The sequence below is a fragment of the Anolis sagrei genome, chromosome 5, assembly GCF_037176765.1.
Source record: "Anolis sagrei isolate rAnoSag1 chromosome 5, rAnoSag1.mat, whole genome shotgun sequence".
Lineage (NCBI taxonomy): Eukaryota > Metazoa > Chordata > Lepidosauria > Squamata > Dactyloidae > Anolis > Anolis sagrei.
In genome coordinates, this window is record NC_090025.1 from 85,855,778 (window position 1) to 85,870,722 (window position 14,945).

Genomic DNA, 14,945 nt, shown 5'->3' on the forward strand with positions numbered 1-14,945 from the left:
GAGGTGTTGGTGCCATATGGTCTAAGGATATTATCCATACATCCAGAAGTGCCAAGTGTGAGTGTTCCAGGACTTGATGATGGCCCATCCAAGATGGCCTTGTTTATGTATTTTGGGTAATAGATAGAATGTCCCTGGTCAGTACTCCTGCACTATGTTGGTTCATGGATTTGATTAAAAATACTATCTCTGGATTCTCCAGTGTGATTCCATGGTCAGCTCTGCCAGAAATTGTCCATAGAGTCACAATAGAGGACCTACAAATTTTTGGAATTATGTTCTCCCAGGTTAAGAGAAAAGACTTGATGCTTTTCCATTTTCGGAGGGGTTCTGTGTTCTTTAACCCCAATAAATGTAGAGGACTGACTAAGGCTGACTAGATGTATTCATATAAAGGAGGTGCTTCGTCAAAAAAGTTTTCCAAGCAACTGAAAAAAAATTAGCATAATTCTGAACTTCTTAATTACAGAGGCTGAGGAGGCTGTCAACAAAGTATAGAACAGAGAAAATCTATCCAACAGTCACTGGAGAAAAAGAAGAAAATGTGAAAAAGAACAGATACAAAGATATCCTGCCATGTAAGTCTGGTTCTTTTTTTCATCGGACACTTTAATAACAATTATTAAGATAACTTGCCAGTTAACATTTACAGTTTCTTGAACTGATAAATTACACCGTAATTATTTGCTGAAAGGAGTATTCTTTAAGATACTTCATCTGCCTAAGTGACTTGTTTTGTTTCTGTGTGTCACCTCCCTGATTCTATTTAAAAACTTATTTCCAAAGCTAACAATCTGCTAATGCATTTGACCTAAAACCAAGGTTGTAAAATCTTTTCTTTTTTTGCATCATCACACACATATATGCAAGCTAGTGCACAGTTCTTCTTAAAGAATCAGTTAGTTTGGTTCTTACAAGAGACAGATGGATTTTTCTAAAAGACGGCTGGAATAAAGATAGATGTCTGATTGTGCATGAAACTCTGGATGTATTTTTTAAGTCACAGCTCTACATTTTCTTTCTACTTGAACCTGGAGATCACAACCAGACACAGTGAAGACGTCCGCCCTTGCACTATGCTACTCTGCTGCTGAGTATGCATGCCCAGTGTGGAACACATCTCACCACACTAAAACAGTGGATGTGGCTCTTAATGAGACATGCCACATTATCACGGGGTGTCTGCGCCCTACACCATTGGAGAAATTACACTGCTTAGCCAGTATTGCACCACTTGACATCCGCCAGGAAGTAGCAGCCAATAGTAAAAGGACCAAGGCAGAGACATCTCCAGCTCATCCCTTGTTTGGGCATCAGCCAGCACGCCAATGACTTAAATCAAGAAATAGTTTTCTAAGATCTACAGAGACACTTGCTGGAACACCTCAGCAAGTGAGAGTCCAAAAGTGGCAGGCTCAAACCCAGAACCTCAATCAATGGCTGATACCCAATGAGAGACTTCCCCCTGGGCACACAGAAAACTGGGCGACTTGGAAGGCGCTGAACAGATTGCATTCTGGCACCACAAGATGCAGAGCCAACCTTCAGAAGTGGGGCTACAAAGTGGAATCCACAACATGCGAATGTGGAGAAGAGCAAACTACAGACCACTTGCTGCAATGCAACCTGAGCCCTGCTATATGCACAATGGAGGACCTTCTTGCGGCAACACCAGAAGGATTCCAAGTGGCCAGATACTGGTCAAAGGACATTTAATCAACTACCAAGCTTGCAAACTCTGTGTCTTTTGTATGTTTGTTTGTTTGTTTGTTCTGTCAAAATGTAATGCAACTGTTCGGTTGCCTGACATGATAAATAAATAAAAAATTATTTCTTTCTTTAATTTATGTTCTGCCCTTCTCCCTGAATGGGGTCCAAGGCTGTTTCCAAAAGTTTTTAAAAATAGCAATTATTTTATGTACAGTAAAAAAGGATTAAATAAAAATGTATTGAAAACCATGATTAAAATAGACAGCTGGAATAAAGATGTCTAATTGTGCATGAAACTCTGGATATATTTTTTAAGTTACACCTCTACGTTTCCTTCCTTTCTTTAATTTATGTTCTGCTCTTCTCCCTGAATGGGGTCCAAGGCTGCTTCCAAATATCAAATTACGTATTTTATATACAGTAAAAAAGGGTTAAATATTGTTGGAAATGTAATGATCATGAAGGGAGCTTCTACCATCTTTGGTGGACTTGTAAGGAAGCCCAGAAATATTGGAGATGGATTCATGAAGAATGCCAACAATTTTTAAAAACAAAATTTCAAAAAAACAAACAAAACCAAAACGGAATATTACTTATTAGGTATCACAGATGGGGACATAAAACTGGATTTGAATGAGGATATTTTGTATATGACAACAGCCGCTAGAATAAACTATGTGAAACTTTGGAAGCAGAAGGAAATACCGGAGAAGGACCAATGGATAAAAAAGATAAATGAAATTAAGGATATGGACAAATTAACTTTATTATTTATTTATTTATTTATTTATTTATTTACAGCTTTTATATTCTGCCCTTCTCACCCCACAGGGGACTCAGGGCAGATTACAGTGTACACATATATGGCAAACATTCAATGCCAATTTTGACATACAAACATATACAGATATAGACAGAGGCTATTTAACTTTTTCTGGCCGCCGGGGAGCTGTCGCTTTCATCGTCCATCTGCGACGCTGATGAAGCACTTCCGCATTCCAGCATGCTTCCCCACTGGAATACTTTGCTGGAGTCTTCTTTATGGCCTCATAAATCAGTTAATTAAGCCTCCCCACATTTTAAAGTGGTACCTTATTTTCCTACTTGACAGATGCAACTGTCTTTCGGGTTGCAAAGGTCAACAACAGGCTACACATAATTGGTTGGAAACCCACTCCAACCCGGGCTGGCTTCGAACTCATGACCTTTTGGTCAGAGTGATCTTAATGCAGCTGACACTCAGCCAGCTGCGCCACAATCCCAGTGCTTTCTTACTGAAGAGGAACACAGGAAATCTGGTTAAACAAACAAACTGGGGAGAGGTGGAAGAATATTTAGAAAAGAGAAGTAAAGAAACTTAACTGTGAATCTATCAATATAGGTTACAAGAGTGGACAATTAAGAAAAAATCAGGAAAACCACATAGACAATAATGTTGAACTTGTGCAGGATTAGAAGGAAGTCACAAGATTTGTAATGTATCACAGAGAATACTTGAAAGCACTCAAAGTAATTCTTCCAAAAATTGCTGTATTTCAGTTGACCACAGCCGAGTTAAACTGACTTTGAAAACTCCTCCACAAGATTCAGACTACATCAACGCAAATTTTATAAAGGTATGTAGGATTATTTCACATTGGGATCTGTAAAATCTAATTTCCTAAAATGTAGACCAAATTTATACAATGGTTTGTTTAGTGCTTAGTTTATTGTTGTTGAGAAAATTGATTGCATTTTTATTTTTCAAGAGGAATGCAAAAATTGAGTACCCAAAACTACTAGGGTATGAAGATTGGTTATTTACACCAGCATCACAATTAAAAGATCAAAGAAGATAAACCTGCTTTTATGCAGTTCTAAGACATACTTTTTCCTATATAAAAATATCTAAAAATGGGACCCATCTTAGAATCACATGGGAGCCCTCGGTGGCGCAGTGGGTTAAAGCGCTGAGCTGTTGAGCTTGTTGACCGAAAGGTCGCAGGTTCGATTCCAGGGAGCGGCGTGAGCTTCCGCTGTCAGCCCTAGCTTCTGCCAACCTAGCAGTTCGAAAACATGCAAATGTGAGTAGATGAATAGGTACCGCTCCGGCGGGAAGGTAACGGCGCTCCATGCAGTCATGCCGGCCACATGACCTTGGAGGTGCCTATGGACAACGCTGGCTTTTCGGCTTAGAAATAGAGATGAGGACCACACCCCAGAGTCAGACATGACTGGACTTAATGTCAGGGGACAACCTTTACCTTTTACCTTAGAATCACAGGTATATTCCCTATATTTTAGTTGTTGGTGGTAGTACTGAAATTAGGGTGTATCTTAGAATTAGGTTGCTATACATTTCCGGGCTGTATGGTCATGTTCCAGAAGCATTCTCTTCTGACATTTTTCCCACATCTATGGCAGGCATCTTCAGAGGTTTTGAGGTTTGTTGGAAACTAGGCAAGTGGGGTTTATATATCTTTGGGATGTCCAGGGTGGGAGAAAGAACTCTTGTCTCCTTGAGGCAAGTGTGAATGTTGCAATTGGCCATTTTGATTAGCATTCAATAGTCTTGCAGCTTCAAAGCCTGGCTGCTTCCTGCCTGGGGGAATCCTTTGTTGGGAGGTGTTAGCTGGCCCTGATTGTCTGGAATTCCCCTGTTTGAGTGTTGCTTTTTACTGTCCTGATTCTAGAATTTTTAAAATTTTCTTACAATTGTTGGCAAGTTAAACATGAGCCAACAATGTGATGCGGCAGCAAAAAAAACCAATGGGATTTTGGCCTGCATCAATAGGAGTATGGTGTCTAGATCTAGGAAAGTAATGCTATCCCTCTATTCTTGGTTAGACCATACCTGGAATATTGTATCCAATTCTGGGCACCACAATTGAAGGGAGATGTTGACAAGTTGGAATGTGTCCAGAGGACGGCGACTAAAATGATCAAGGGTCTGGAGAACAAGCCCTATGAGGAGCGGCTTAAGGAGCCGGGCATGTTTAGCCTGAAGAAGAGAAGGCTGAGAGATGATAGCCATGTATAAATATGTGAGAGGAAGTCACAGGGAGGAGGGAACAAGCTTGTTTTCTGCTGCCCTGGAGACTAGGACGCGAAACAATGGCTTCAAACTAAAAGAAAGGAGACTCCATCTGAACATGAGGAAGAACTTCCTGACTGTGAGAGCCGTTCAGCAATGGAACTCTCTGCCCCGGAGTGTGGTGGAGGCTCCTCCTTTGGAAGCTTTTAAACAGAGGCTGGATGGCCAGGAGTGCTTTGAATGCAATATTCCTGTTTTTGCAGGGGGTTGGATTGGATGGCCCATGAGGTCTCTTCCAACTCTTTGATCCTATGAATTGTTCTTATGTATTTAAAATAATACAGCTTATTCAGAGGTTTTGCCTGAGGGCTGTAGTTACAGTGGTCCCTCAGTGTTCGCTGGGGTTTGGTCCTGTGGATACCAAAATCCGTGGATGCTTAAATTATAAACAATGGTATAGTAAAATGGTGCCCATTATATAAAATGGCAAAATCCAAGTTTCCATTTGGAATTTAAAAAATGTTCTCAAGTGTGGTTGAATCAATGGATGCAGAATTTGTGGATGTGGAGAGATGACTGTACTTAACCTTAATTTTTATACTAAGTCTAAAGACTCAAGGGCATCTGTTCTTTTATTTTTAGTCTAAAAAGGTCTCTTGGAAATATGAATAGAACTCAGTGTTAATAACTTTATACTATCTTACTCTTGGCTTTATATAGAGAACGTGACACTGCCTTTGTGCATCAACTTAAAATGGCTATTGTACTATGGGTAATTTTAGGTTCCTAGAATCTTCTATATGTAGCATCCTTTTCTTTTCTTCCTCCCTCCCATTAGTCACACTAAGTGAAGTTAAATAAATCCTTTGATGGCCTTTCAGTGAAATCCTTATATTGAAAGGAGAAGTGATCAGGTATTTTGGGGAGGGAATAACTGGGTCACTTATTGTAGGAGGATGATGAGGAGGTGAAGTGACACAGGGGACATAAACATTCTTATTTCAGAAGAGCTGCAAGACCGAGAACAAGCCACGAGAGTAAAGACAAAGATCCACCCAGAGGAATAGTGTTCTTGCCATATATCAAGGGAACCACTGACAGCATAGGAAAGCTGATGAGGAAACACAGCATACACATTATTAACAGACCCTCCAAGAAAATCCAACAAATACTACGTTCAGCAAAGGACAAGAGGGATCCTCTCACCTCTGCAGGAGTGTACCGTATACCATGCAGCTGTGGAAAAGTCTACATAGGGACCACCAAACGCAGCATTGCCCAAACACGAATCAAGGAACATGAAAGGCACTGCAGACTACTTTAACCAGAGAAGTCAGCCATAGCAGAGCACCTGATGAACCAACCTGATGAACACAGAAATGCTGGACCACTCTCACAACCACCATGTCAGACTACACAGAGAAGCCATTGAAATCCACAAGCATGTGGACAATTTCAACAGAAAGGAGGAAACCATGAAAATGAACAAAATCTGGCTACCAGTATTAAAAAAACTCTAAAATTACAACAGCAAAACAACAAAGAGGAAACAATCAGGCACAACTAATCACTTCTCAACAAAAGATTGCCCCAGGCACAGCCAGGCCATCAAATGCTAATCAAGGTGGGCAGTTGAAACATTCACACCTAGCTCCAACAGACAAGAGATACAGAGATACACAAACCCATTTTCCTAGTTCCAACAGACCTCACTACCTCTGAGGATGCTTGGCATAAATGCAGGCGAAACGTCAGGAGTGAATGCCTCTAGAACATGGCCATATAGTCCAAAAAAAACTACAACAACCCAATTCTTATTTTGTTTTTTGTTTTTTAAATCATGTCAGAAGCGACTTGAGAAACTGCAAGTCACCTCTGGTGTGAAAGAATTGGCCATCTGCAAGCACATTGGCCAGGGGACGCCTGGAAGTTTTACCATCCTCTGGGAGACTTCTCTCATGTCCCCACAAGGGAAGCTAGAGCTGACAGACAGGAGCTCGCTCTGTCTTACAAATTCTAACCAGTTGGCACAAGAGTTTAACCCATTGCACCACCGCGGCTCACTTTGTGTATGTTTTATATTTTCATTGTTTGTAAATGGAGTATTTGTCCATTAAGTTTCTCCTTGGATCGCGAAATGTATGTGTTTATGCAGATGTGTACAAACCTATCCATAGTTCATCATTTATGTCTAAGAGAAAGTTTATTGTATATTTTAAACATGCAGTTTGTCTGTTGAAATTATAGGGAGTATATGGGCCAAAAGCGTACGTTGCTACCCAAGGACCACTAGCAAATACAGTAATAGATTTCTGGAGGATGATATGGGAGTACAACGTTGCAGTAAGTATTTAATGTTATTTCATTTGGTGATGGGAGCATTTTTTTTGTAATAAATGTTTCACAATGCATAACCTTGCAAACATGATGGCATGAATGACTTGCTTTTAATTTTTATATTGTACTAGCCGTCCCTTGCCACACGTTGCTGTGGCCCAGTCTGTTGATCTGGAAAATAAAGTAATGAGAAAGTGTTGGTTTCTAATATATGTAATTTCTTTATGATTGTGGGTAAACAGTATTTCTTGCTATTTCTTTGTCAGTGTTGATGTGGAGAGTGTATGGTTTGCCCACCCTGGAACATGCAACATATCATTGTCCTTCTTTAAGGGTCCCTTTCAAATCTATGATACTATATCTCTCTGTGTGTGAATCATATCATATCTCTATATCTATCTATATCTATCTATGGCTCTTTGTCAGGAGGGCTTTGATTACATTTTCTTGCCCTGATGAAGGGAGTTGGATTGGGTAGCCTTAAGTATTTTCTGTTGGTCATGGGGGTTCTGTGTGGGAGGTTTGCCCCGATTCTGTCGTTCGTGGGGTTCAGAATGCTCTTTGATTGTAGGTGAACTATAAATCCCAGTAACTACAAATCCCAAATGTCAAGTTCTATTTCCCCCAAACTCCATCTGTGTTCATATTTGGGTGTATTGAGTGCTTGTGCCAAGTTTGGTCCAGAGCCATCATTGTTTGAATCCACAGTGATCTCTGGGTGTAGGTGAACTACAACTCCAAAACCAAAGGACACTGCCCACCAAACCCTTCCAGTTTGCCAAGTTTGGTCCAATTCTATTTTCGGTGGGGTTCAGAATGGTCTTTGATTGTAGGTGAACTATAAATCCCAGCAACTACAACTCCCAAATGACAAAATCAATTTTTTGAGTGAAGGACATACATTGGGTGTCTTGTGTCCAAATTTGGTGTCAATTTGTCCAGTGGTTTGTGAGTTCTGTTAATCCCACAAACGAACATTACATTTTTATTTATATAGATGGTTTTACTGGCTGTAAGTTGCCTTGGGCCCTTAACTGGGGAAAGGTGGGGTATACATCTCATAAATAAATAAATAAATAATAACAGCCTCACCCTCTGCATCAGTCTGCTTTTCTCAGAAATAAAATAAACAACATAGCATTAAAATATAAAATTAGGGGCTTTCCTAATCTCTCCGGGCAATGAGTTCCAGAGTCGGGGGGCCACAGACGAGAAGGCTCTCTCCCTTGTACCCACAAGGCGAGCCTGAGAAACTGGCACGGGTGAAAGGAGGGACTCCCCCGAAGATCAAAGAGTTCAGCCTGGTTCATGGAGATACGAACATGAAGATAGGTGGGTCCCAAACCTAGGTTGTTGTAGGATTTTTCGGGCAATATGGCCATGTTCTAGAGGCATTTGCTCCTGACGTTTCGCCTGCATCTATGGCAAGCATCCTCAGAGGTAGTGAAGTCTATTGGAACTAGGAAAATGGGTTTATATATCTGTGGAATGACCAGGGTGGGGCAAAGGGTGGGTCCCAAACCGTTTAGGGCTTTATAGGTAAGAACCTGTACCTTGAATTGGGACTGGAAAATGAATGGCAGATGAACCTATCAGGCCAACAAGTGACCATCACTCATAAAAACACAGCAGAAGAGACTTTAAAAAATCACAACCTAAAACAAAACATTACAATGCATGTACAAAACCACATATATACCGCTGTCAGCCCTAGCTTCTGCCAACCTAGCAGTTCGAAAACATGCAAATGTGAGTAGATCAATAGGTACCGCTCCGGCGGGAAGGTAACAGCGCTCCATGCAGTCATGCCGGCCACATGACCTTGGAGGTGTCTACGGACAACGCTGGCTCTTCGGCTTAGAAATGAAGATGAGCACCACATCCCAGAGTCAGACATGACTGGACTTAATGTCAGGGGACTACCTTTACCTTTACATATATATACATATACACAAATATATATATACACAGACTGGGCTACAGCAACGCATGGCAAGGGATGGCTAGTCAATAATAAATGTACATGTGCAGATATTTCATTGCACAAGGATTTTAAAAGTACATTTACATTTTTTTGTTCCAGATTATTGTAATGGCTTGTCGAGAGTTTGAAATGGGAAGGGTATGTATACAAAGTATTGACTTGATTATGTGGTAGAACTAATATGCTATAGGTGTTAGTGGAGTTCAATTTTATATTTGGGTTTGGTCAGCGAAGCACACGTCTGTACTGGCCGATATGTTTTCTTAAGGGAATCTCAGTTTTTCATATTACAAAATATAAAAATGGCATTTATTGGTATTAGTTCATGAAAAATCACAAGTTTTCTTGCACAGCTCTCATAGAACTATGTGTAGGAAGATATTGTAAAAATAACTCCAGCAACAAATGACTTTAGACATTGTAAAGCACTTAAAATACTTTTAAGAGCTTCATAGTAGGGTAGGTATGCTAAATATACTGGCAGCAGGGTGAGTTGGAGTAAATACTAAGGATAGCATACAAATGGCAGCCTTCAGGGACCGATTGCATACCTAATGAAATGAGATCACCTGCTGAAATGTCTAAAACTTTGAGAGGATTACAGTGACTGTGTAAATCCATCTTCTGTATGTACTTACAAATATATGTGTTTATTGATTTTAAATTTGCATTTTTTGGATAACAGAAAAAATGTGAACGTTACTGGCCTCTGTATGGGGAAGAAGGCATTAGCTTTGGATCATTTCATATTTCTTGTGTGAGTATTTTATCAGTGGGGATTTATTACAGATAATCTTTAAACTAACTTGTAATTTGTGCATATTACAACTTTTTCAGTTTCTACACAAGCTCACATGTTGGTTATTTGTGATTCTTGAGTTCATATATTGCTGAGGAAATCAAAGAACTATATAAGCAAATTTATAGAATTCTGATTTAGAGGGTGATACTAAATTAATACTTTCTCGCTGATAGTGAGGTACTAAATTTTGGAAGGAAATAACTGGAGGTCTCTCATTGAAGCCATAATATATTAAATCTACACTATGGGACTCATCTGAGTTATGTTGTGTTGTAGACCAGGGCTTTTTAATCCCCCCCCCCCCAATTAATGACCTGTTTTCACCTAAGACAGTGTTTCTCAACCTGGGGGTCGGGACCCCTGAGGGGGTTGTGAGAGGGTGTCAAAGGGGTCGCCAAAGACCATCAGAAACATAGTATTTTCTGTTGGTCACTGGGATTCTGTGTGAGAAGTTTGACCCAATTCTATTGTTGGTCGAGTTCAGAATGCTCTTTGATTGTAGGTGAACTATAAATTCCAACAACTACAACTCCCAAATGTCAAGGTCTATTTTCCCCAGACTCCACCAGTGTTCACATTTGGGCATATTGAGTATTTGTGCCAAGTTTGGTCCAGATACATCATTGCATGAATCCACAGCACTCCTCTGGATATAGATTAACTATAATTCCCAAACTCAAGGTCAATGCCCACCAAACCCTTCCAGTGTTTTCTGTTGCTCATGGGAGTTCTGTGTGCCAAGTTCGATTTTAAACCATCGCTGATGGAGTTCAGAATGCTCTTTGATTATAAGTGAACTATAAATCCCAGAAACTACAACTCCCAAATTACAAAATCAATCCTCTCTCCCCAACCCCACAAGCATTCACATTTGGGCATGTTAGGTATTTGTGCTCAATTTAGTCCAGTGAATAAAAATCCATCCTGCATATCAGCTATTTACATTACGATTTACAACAGTAGTAAAATGACAGGTATCAAGTAGCAACGAAAACAATATTATGGTTGGGGGTCACCACAACATATGGAACTGCATTAAGGGGTCACAGCATTAGCAAGGTTGAGAACCACTGACCTAAGACATTTTACATGACCCATATAGATATATAAAATAGGTATACAAACAAAACATTTACTAATAATAAATCATACAGAAATGTATTTTAAAACAGTTCTTTGGAGTACATATACTTTTATCAATTTATTAAAGATTAAAGCAAATTTGCATGTTAATAACAAGGATATACATGTTTATTTTTACAAAATGAATTTAAATCTTGACTGAATATTTGATATTACAGGACATGGAGCATCTTCAGCATTTTAATGCCATGCTGGCATGCTTTGTTTACAGTCTCTAGTGGCAGTTGAAACATTTGCTGCATGTTGTTGCTAACAAGATTCATGTAAATATCTTAAACAGCCACTAAGTGGCAAGCTACACAACATTTTTGTGACCTCATAAAGGGGTCACAATCCACAGATTAAGATGCTATCTTTCAGACCAGGGGTCCTCAAACTAAGGCCCGGGGGGTCATTTACCTGGCCCTCGCTTAGGGTCAACCTAAGTCTGAAACAACGTGAAAGCACACAACAACAAAAACAATCCTATCTCATCAGCCAAAAGCAGTCCCACACTTGAAATATTAATAAGTTTATATTTGTTAAAATTGTTCTTCATTGTAATTATTGTATTGTTTTAAAGTGTTTTTTTGCACTACACATCAGATATGTGCAGTGTACATAGGAATTCATTCATGGTTTTTTTTCCAAATTATAATCTGGCCCTCCAGCAGTTTGAGGGACTGTGACCTCTGTTTAAAAAGTTTGTGAACCCCTGTTTTAGACTATATTGATGAACTTTGGGCACGTACTCTGCCCTTTCAGCTTGGTTGGAAGGAAGCGATTGAAGTCATTATTTTCAGTGTTTCAATAATTCTAGATGTTCTTCATACTAAATGCTAGTGCATGTTGCCTGCTTACTGGCATTACAAGTGGGAGTAGCAGACTTCCTGTTTGTGGCTTGTTTATTGTGACACATAAACCCTACTCTCCAAATCCAGTGTTACATGCTTTCAGTATTCATTTTAGTGGAGGACTTCAGGGTTTTTTTTTAACTTCTGTGGCTACCTTAGATTTACTTGGATCAATTGAGTGTAATATTACTATCAATACTAGAGCAGACTTTTGTGAAGTTTCCATGTATTGACAAAAATCTTTCCATTTTGTTTAGGAAGCTGAGCAAGTCAGAACTGACTACTATATTAGAACTTTGTTATTCGAATTCCAGAATGTAAGTAAATAAAAGTTGAGTCCTCTAGTCAAGTTAAACATGATAAAATCAATAAGCATAATAATAATAATAATAAAAAAACAATCATGTTAAAAAACAAAGTATGGATCGTTGATGTTGCAATCCCAGGTGAAGAGAACTGGAAAAGCTGACACGATACAAAGATTTAAAGATTAAACTGCAAAGACTCTGGCACAAGCCAGTAAAGGTGGTCCCAGTGGTGATCGGCACACTGAGTGCAGTGCCTAAAGACTTTGGCCTGCACTTAAACACAATTGGCGCTGACACAATTACCACCTGTCAGATGCAAAAGGCCACCCTAATCGGATCTGCATGGATTATTCGTTGATACATCACACAGTCCTAGACACTTGGGCAGTGTCTTGACGTGTGATCCAATACAACAGCCAGCATAGTGATCTTGTTTGCTGTGTACTAATTTTGTTGTGTCAATAATAATAATAATATTAGCAACAACAACAACATAAAATTGTTCTTTTGACTGTTTGCCAATGGGAAGGATGGCAACTGCACACCCATAAAACTTTTTAGCTTTTCAGTTGTTTTACTGTAGAGCATCGTGTTCATTTTATGGCACAATAAATAGGGGTGTTGAAGTTGATGATAATATATCTCAGCATAACATAAAAACCGAATTGTGATTGCAATTACACTGTGGCAAGTTGCTCAGTAGGAAATTCTACTGTATTGTAGTTCCCTTTCTGGTACATATTTTCCCTGTTATCGTCATACTTTTAGCCCCCTACCCTCTGCCTAGGTCAGTGCTTCTCAACCTTGGGTCCCCAGATGTTTTTGGCCTACAACTCCCAGAAATCCCAGCCAGTTTAGCAGCTGTTAGGATTTCTGGGAATTGTAGGCCAAAAACATCTGGGGACCTCAGGTTGAGAACCATTGTCCTAGGTGGACAATGAGAAATGAGATGAATCACAAACAGGGCTGGAGAACATGATATTAAAGTAAAAAATTGGGGGTCTACTATTGGGCCAGATAACCCGAATAGCCACTGCAGTATCGCTGTAAATAAAACATTTTACCAGGGAGCATGACCTGGTGAACTTACTGTTGGGTAGGCAAGTCCAGGGCAATACCTACAGCTGTCAACCCTAGTGAAAAACTGATATCCGGAAAACACAAATGGGCTTCCTCAGCCATCTGGCTGTTGCTGAGTAATGACTTTTAGATGACACTTCTTCCCTTGCTAATTTGTGGGATTTAGCTGCTGTTTCAAACATTTTAATACCCTTTTTAGACTGTAGGTTTGTTTAGTCCATTGAACCATTTGGATCTTGGCTGAACTTAGGCTGTTTTTGTTGATGGCATTCAGTTCATAGTTTTGTAAGATGCTTCTAACCTTTAAAATTAGTTCTGTGATCCTTGGGAAGGAAAACTTGACACCTGATATTCAATGAATGCTTTAACATGTGTCTTTCTCTAATCTCTTGTGATTCATTTGTTGAACCTACACGTATATTCCGGCATATAAGACGACTGGGTGTATAAGACGACCCCTAACTTTTCCAGTTAAAATATAGAGTTTGGGATATACTCACCATGTAAGACTACCCCTCTTCCAACACACACCAAATAATTTTTTTAAAAGCATCAGATTTGATTTCAATATGGTAATTTTCCTATTACTGTACCTCCTTCTCTGCCTCTCAGATCTCGCACATGCGCACGTGCACCGCTTCACAGCAGTCTTCAGGAGTGAGATCTGAGAAGCAGAGGAGGAGGTATGGTAATAGGATATAAGGGCAGACCAGATAAGTAAAAAGAGTTGTGTTTTTCTGGGCCCAGAGCCACTCTATCTCTTTTTCCCATACCCCAGGCGCCCCGGACGCCTGCAGCTTGCTCTGCCCTTCACTTACACCGTCCTGGCGAGGTGCCCCTTCATTAAGTCCACGAATCCTGATGAATGGATTTTCTTCTACCATACTTGTACAACGTCACCCTTAATGCTTTCATACAGTCGCTGCATACGGTAGGGACGCGGCTACTGCCATTTTCAACTCCTCCCACAATATCCAGCAACCACAGATTCTCCAATCTGGATTGGAAGTTTCAGCACCCGCTCTATAAGATGTATGAGACTTCCAGTGTATGAGACTGGAAAAATTGGGAGTCGTCTTATACGCCCAGTCGTCTTATATGCCACAATATACGGTACTAATGTATTGCAGTTGCCTCTTAGAGATGAATTTCATGGTCATGTCTGTGTGATGAACCATTTGTATGAAGCAGCACCCACAACATTTCCATGATTTATTTTCATTTTCTTTTTTGTGAATCTGTTTATTTTCAGATATTTTCATCTTGCCTTTCAATGAAGACGCCTCTCTTGACAAAATCGAGATGTTAATTTTTTTTTCTTTTTCCTTAGGAAACACGTAGGATATATCAGTTTCATTATGTCAATTGGCCTGACCATGATGTTCCTTCATCTTTTGATTCCATTTTGGACATGATCAGTTTAATGAGAGAATATCAAGAACATGAAGATGTTCCTATTTGTATACATTGCAGGTATTAAATTAAATTTTTTGTGTGCTTGTTATTACAGGAGTTTAAATAGGAGTGCATACAAAGTATTATTTGGAAAGCTTTCTCCCATTTCTCCACTTCCTGCTCCTGTTTCTGTATAACTGAAGAACTGGGAGCATAAAGTGCTTGTTCAAAGTTGTTATTATCCTGCTCTGAAAACTTTGAGATAGGTTCAGGTGGAAATCAAAACCAAAATGTTCCAAAGTGTCATGCCAACATTATTTTGTCTGAAAAAGTCCTATCA

At 39.6% G+C, this 14,945-nt stretch overlaps 1 protein-coding gene across 1 annotated transcript in view; it reads left to right on the forward strand.

The window, feature by feature from the left end:
- The window catches only part of PTPN12 (protein tyrosine phosphatase non-receptor type 12), an 88,294-nt gene that overhangs the window by 42,534 nt on the left and 30,815 nt on the right, over positions 1-14,945 (forward strand). Inside the window, exons 2-8 of the mRNA XM_067468830.1 lie at positions 470-578; positions 3,250-3,326; positions 6,971-7,066; positions 9,144-9,182; positions 9,730-9,801; positions 12,080-12,139; positions 14,541-14,683. Of these exons, the coding sequence (XP_067324931.1) occupies positions 470-578; positions 3,250-3,326; positions 6,971-7,066; positions 9,144-9,182; positions 9,730-9,801; positions 12,080-12,139; positions 14,541-14,683 (596 nt within the window). The remainder of the gene's footprint in view (positions 1-469; positions 579-3,249; positions 3,327-6,970; positions 7,067-9,143; positions 9,183-9,729; positions 9,802-12,079; positions 12,140-14,540; positions 14,684-14,945) is intronic.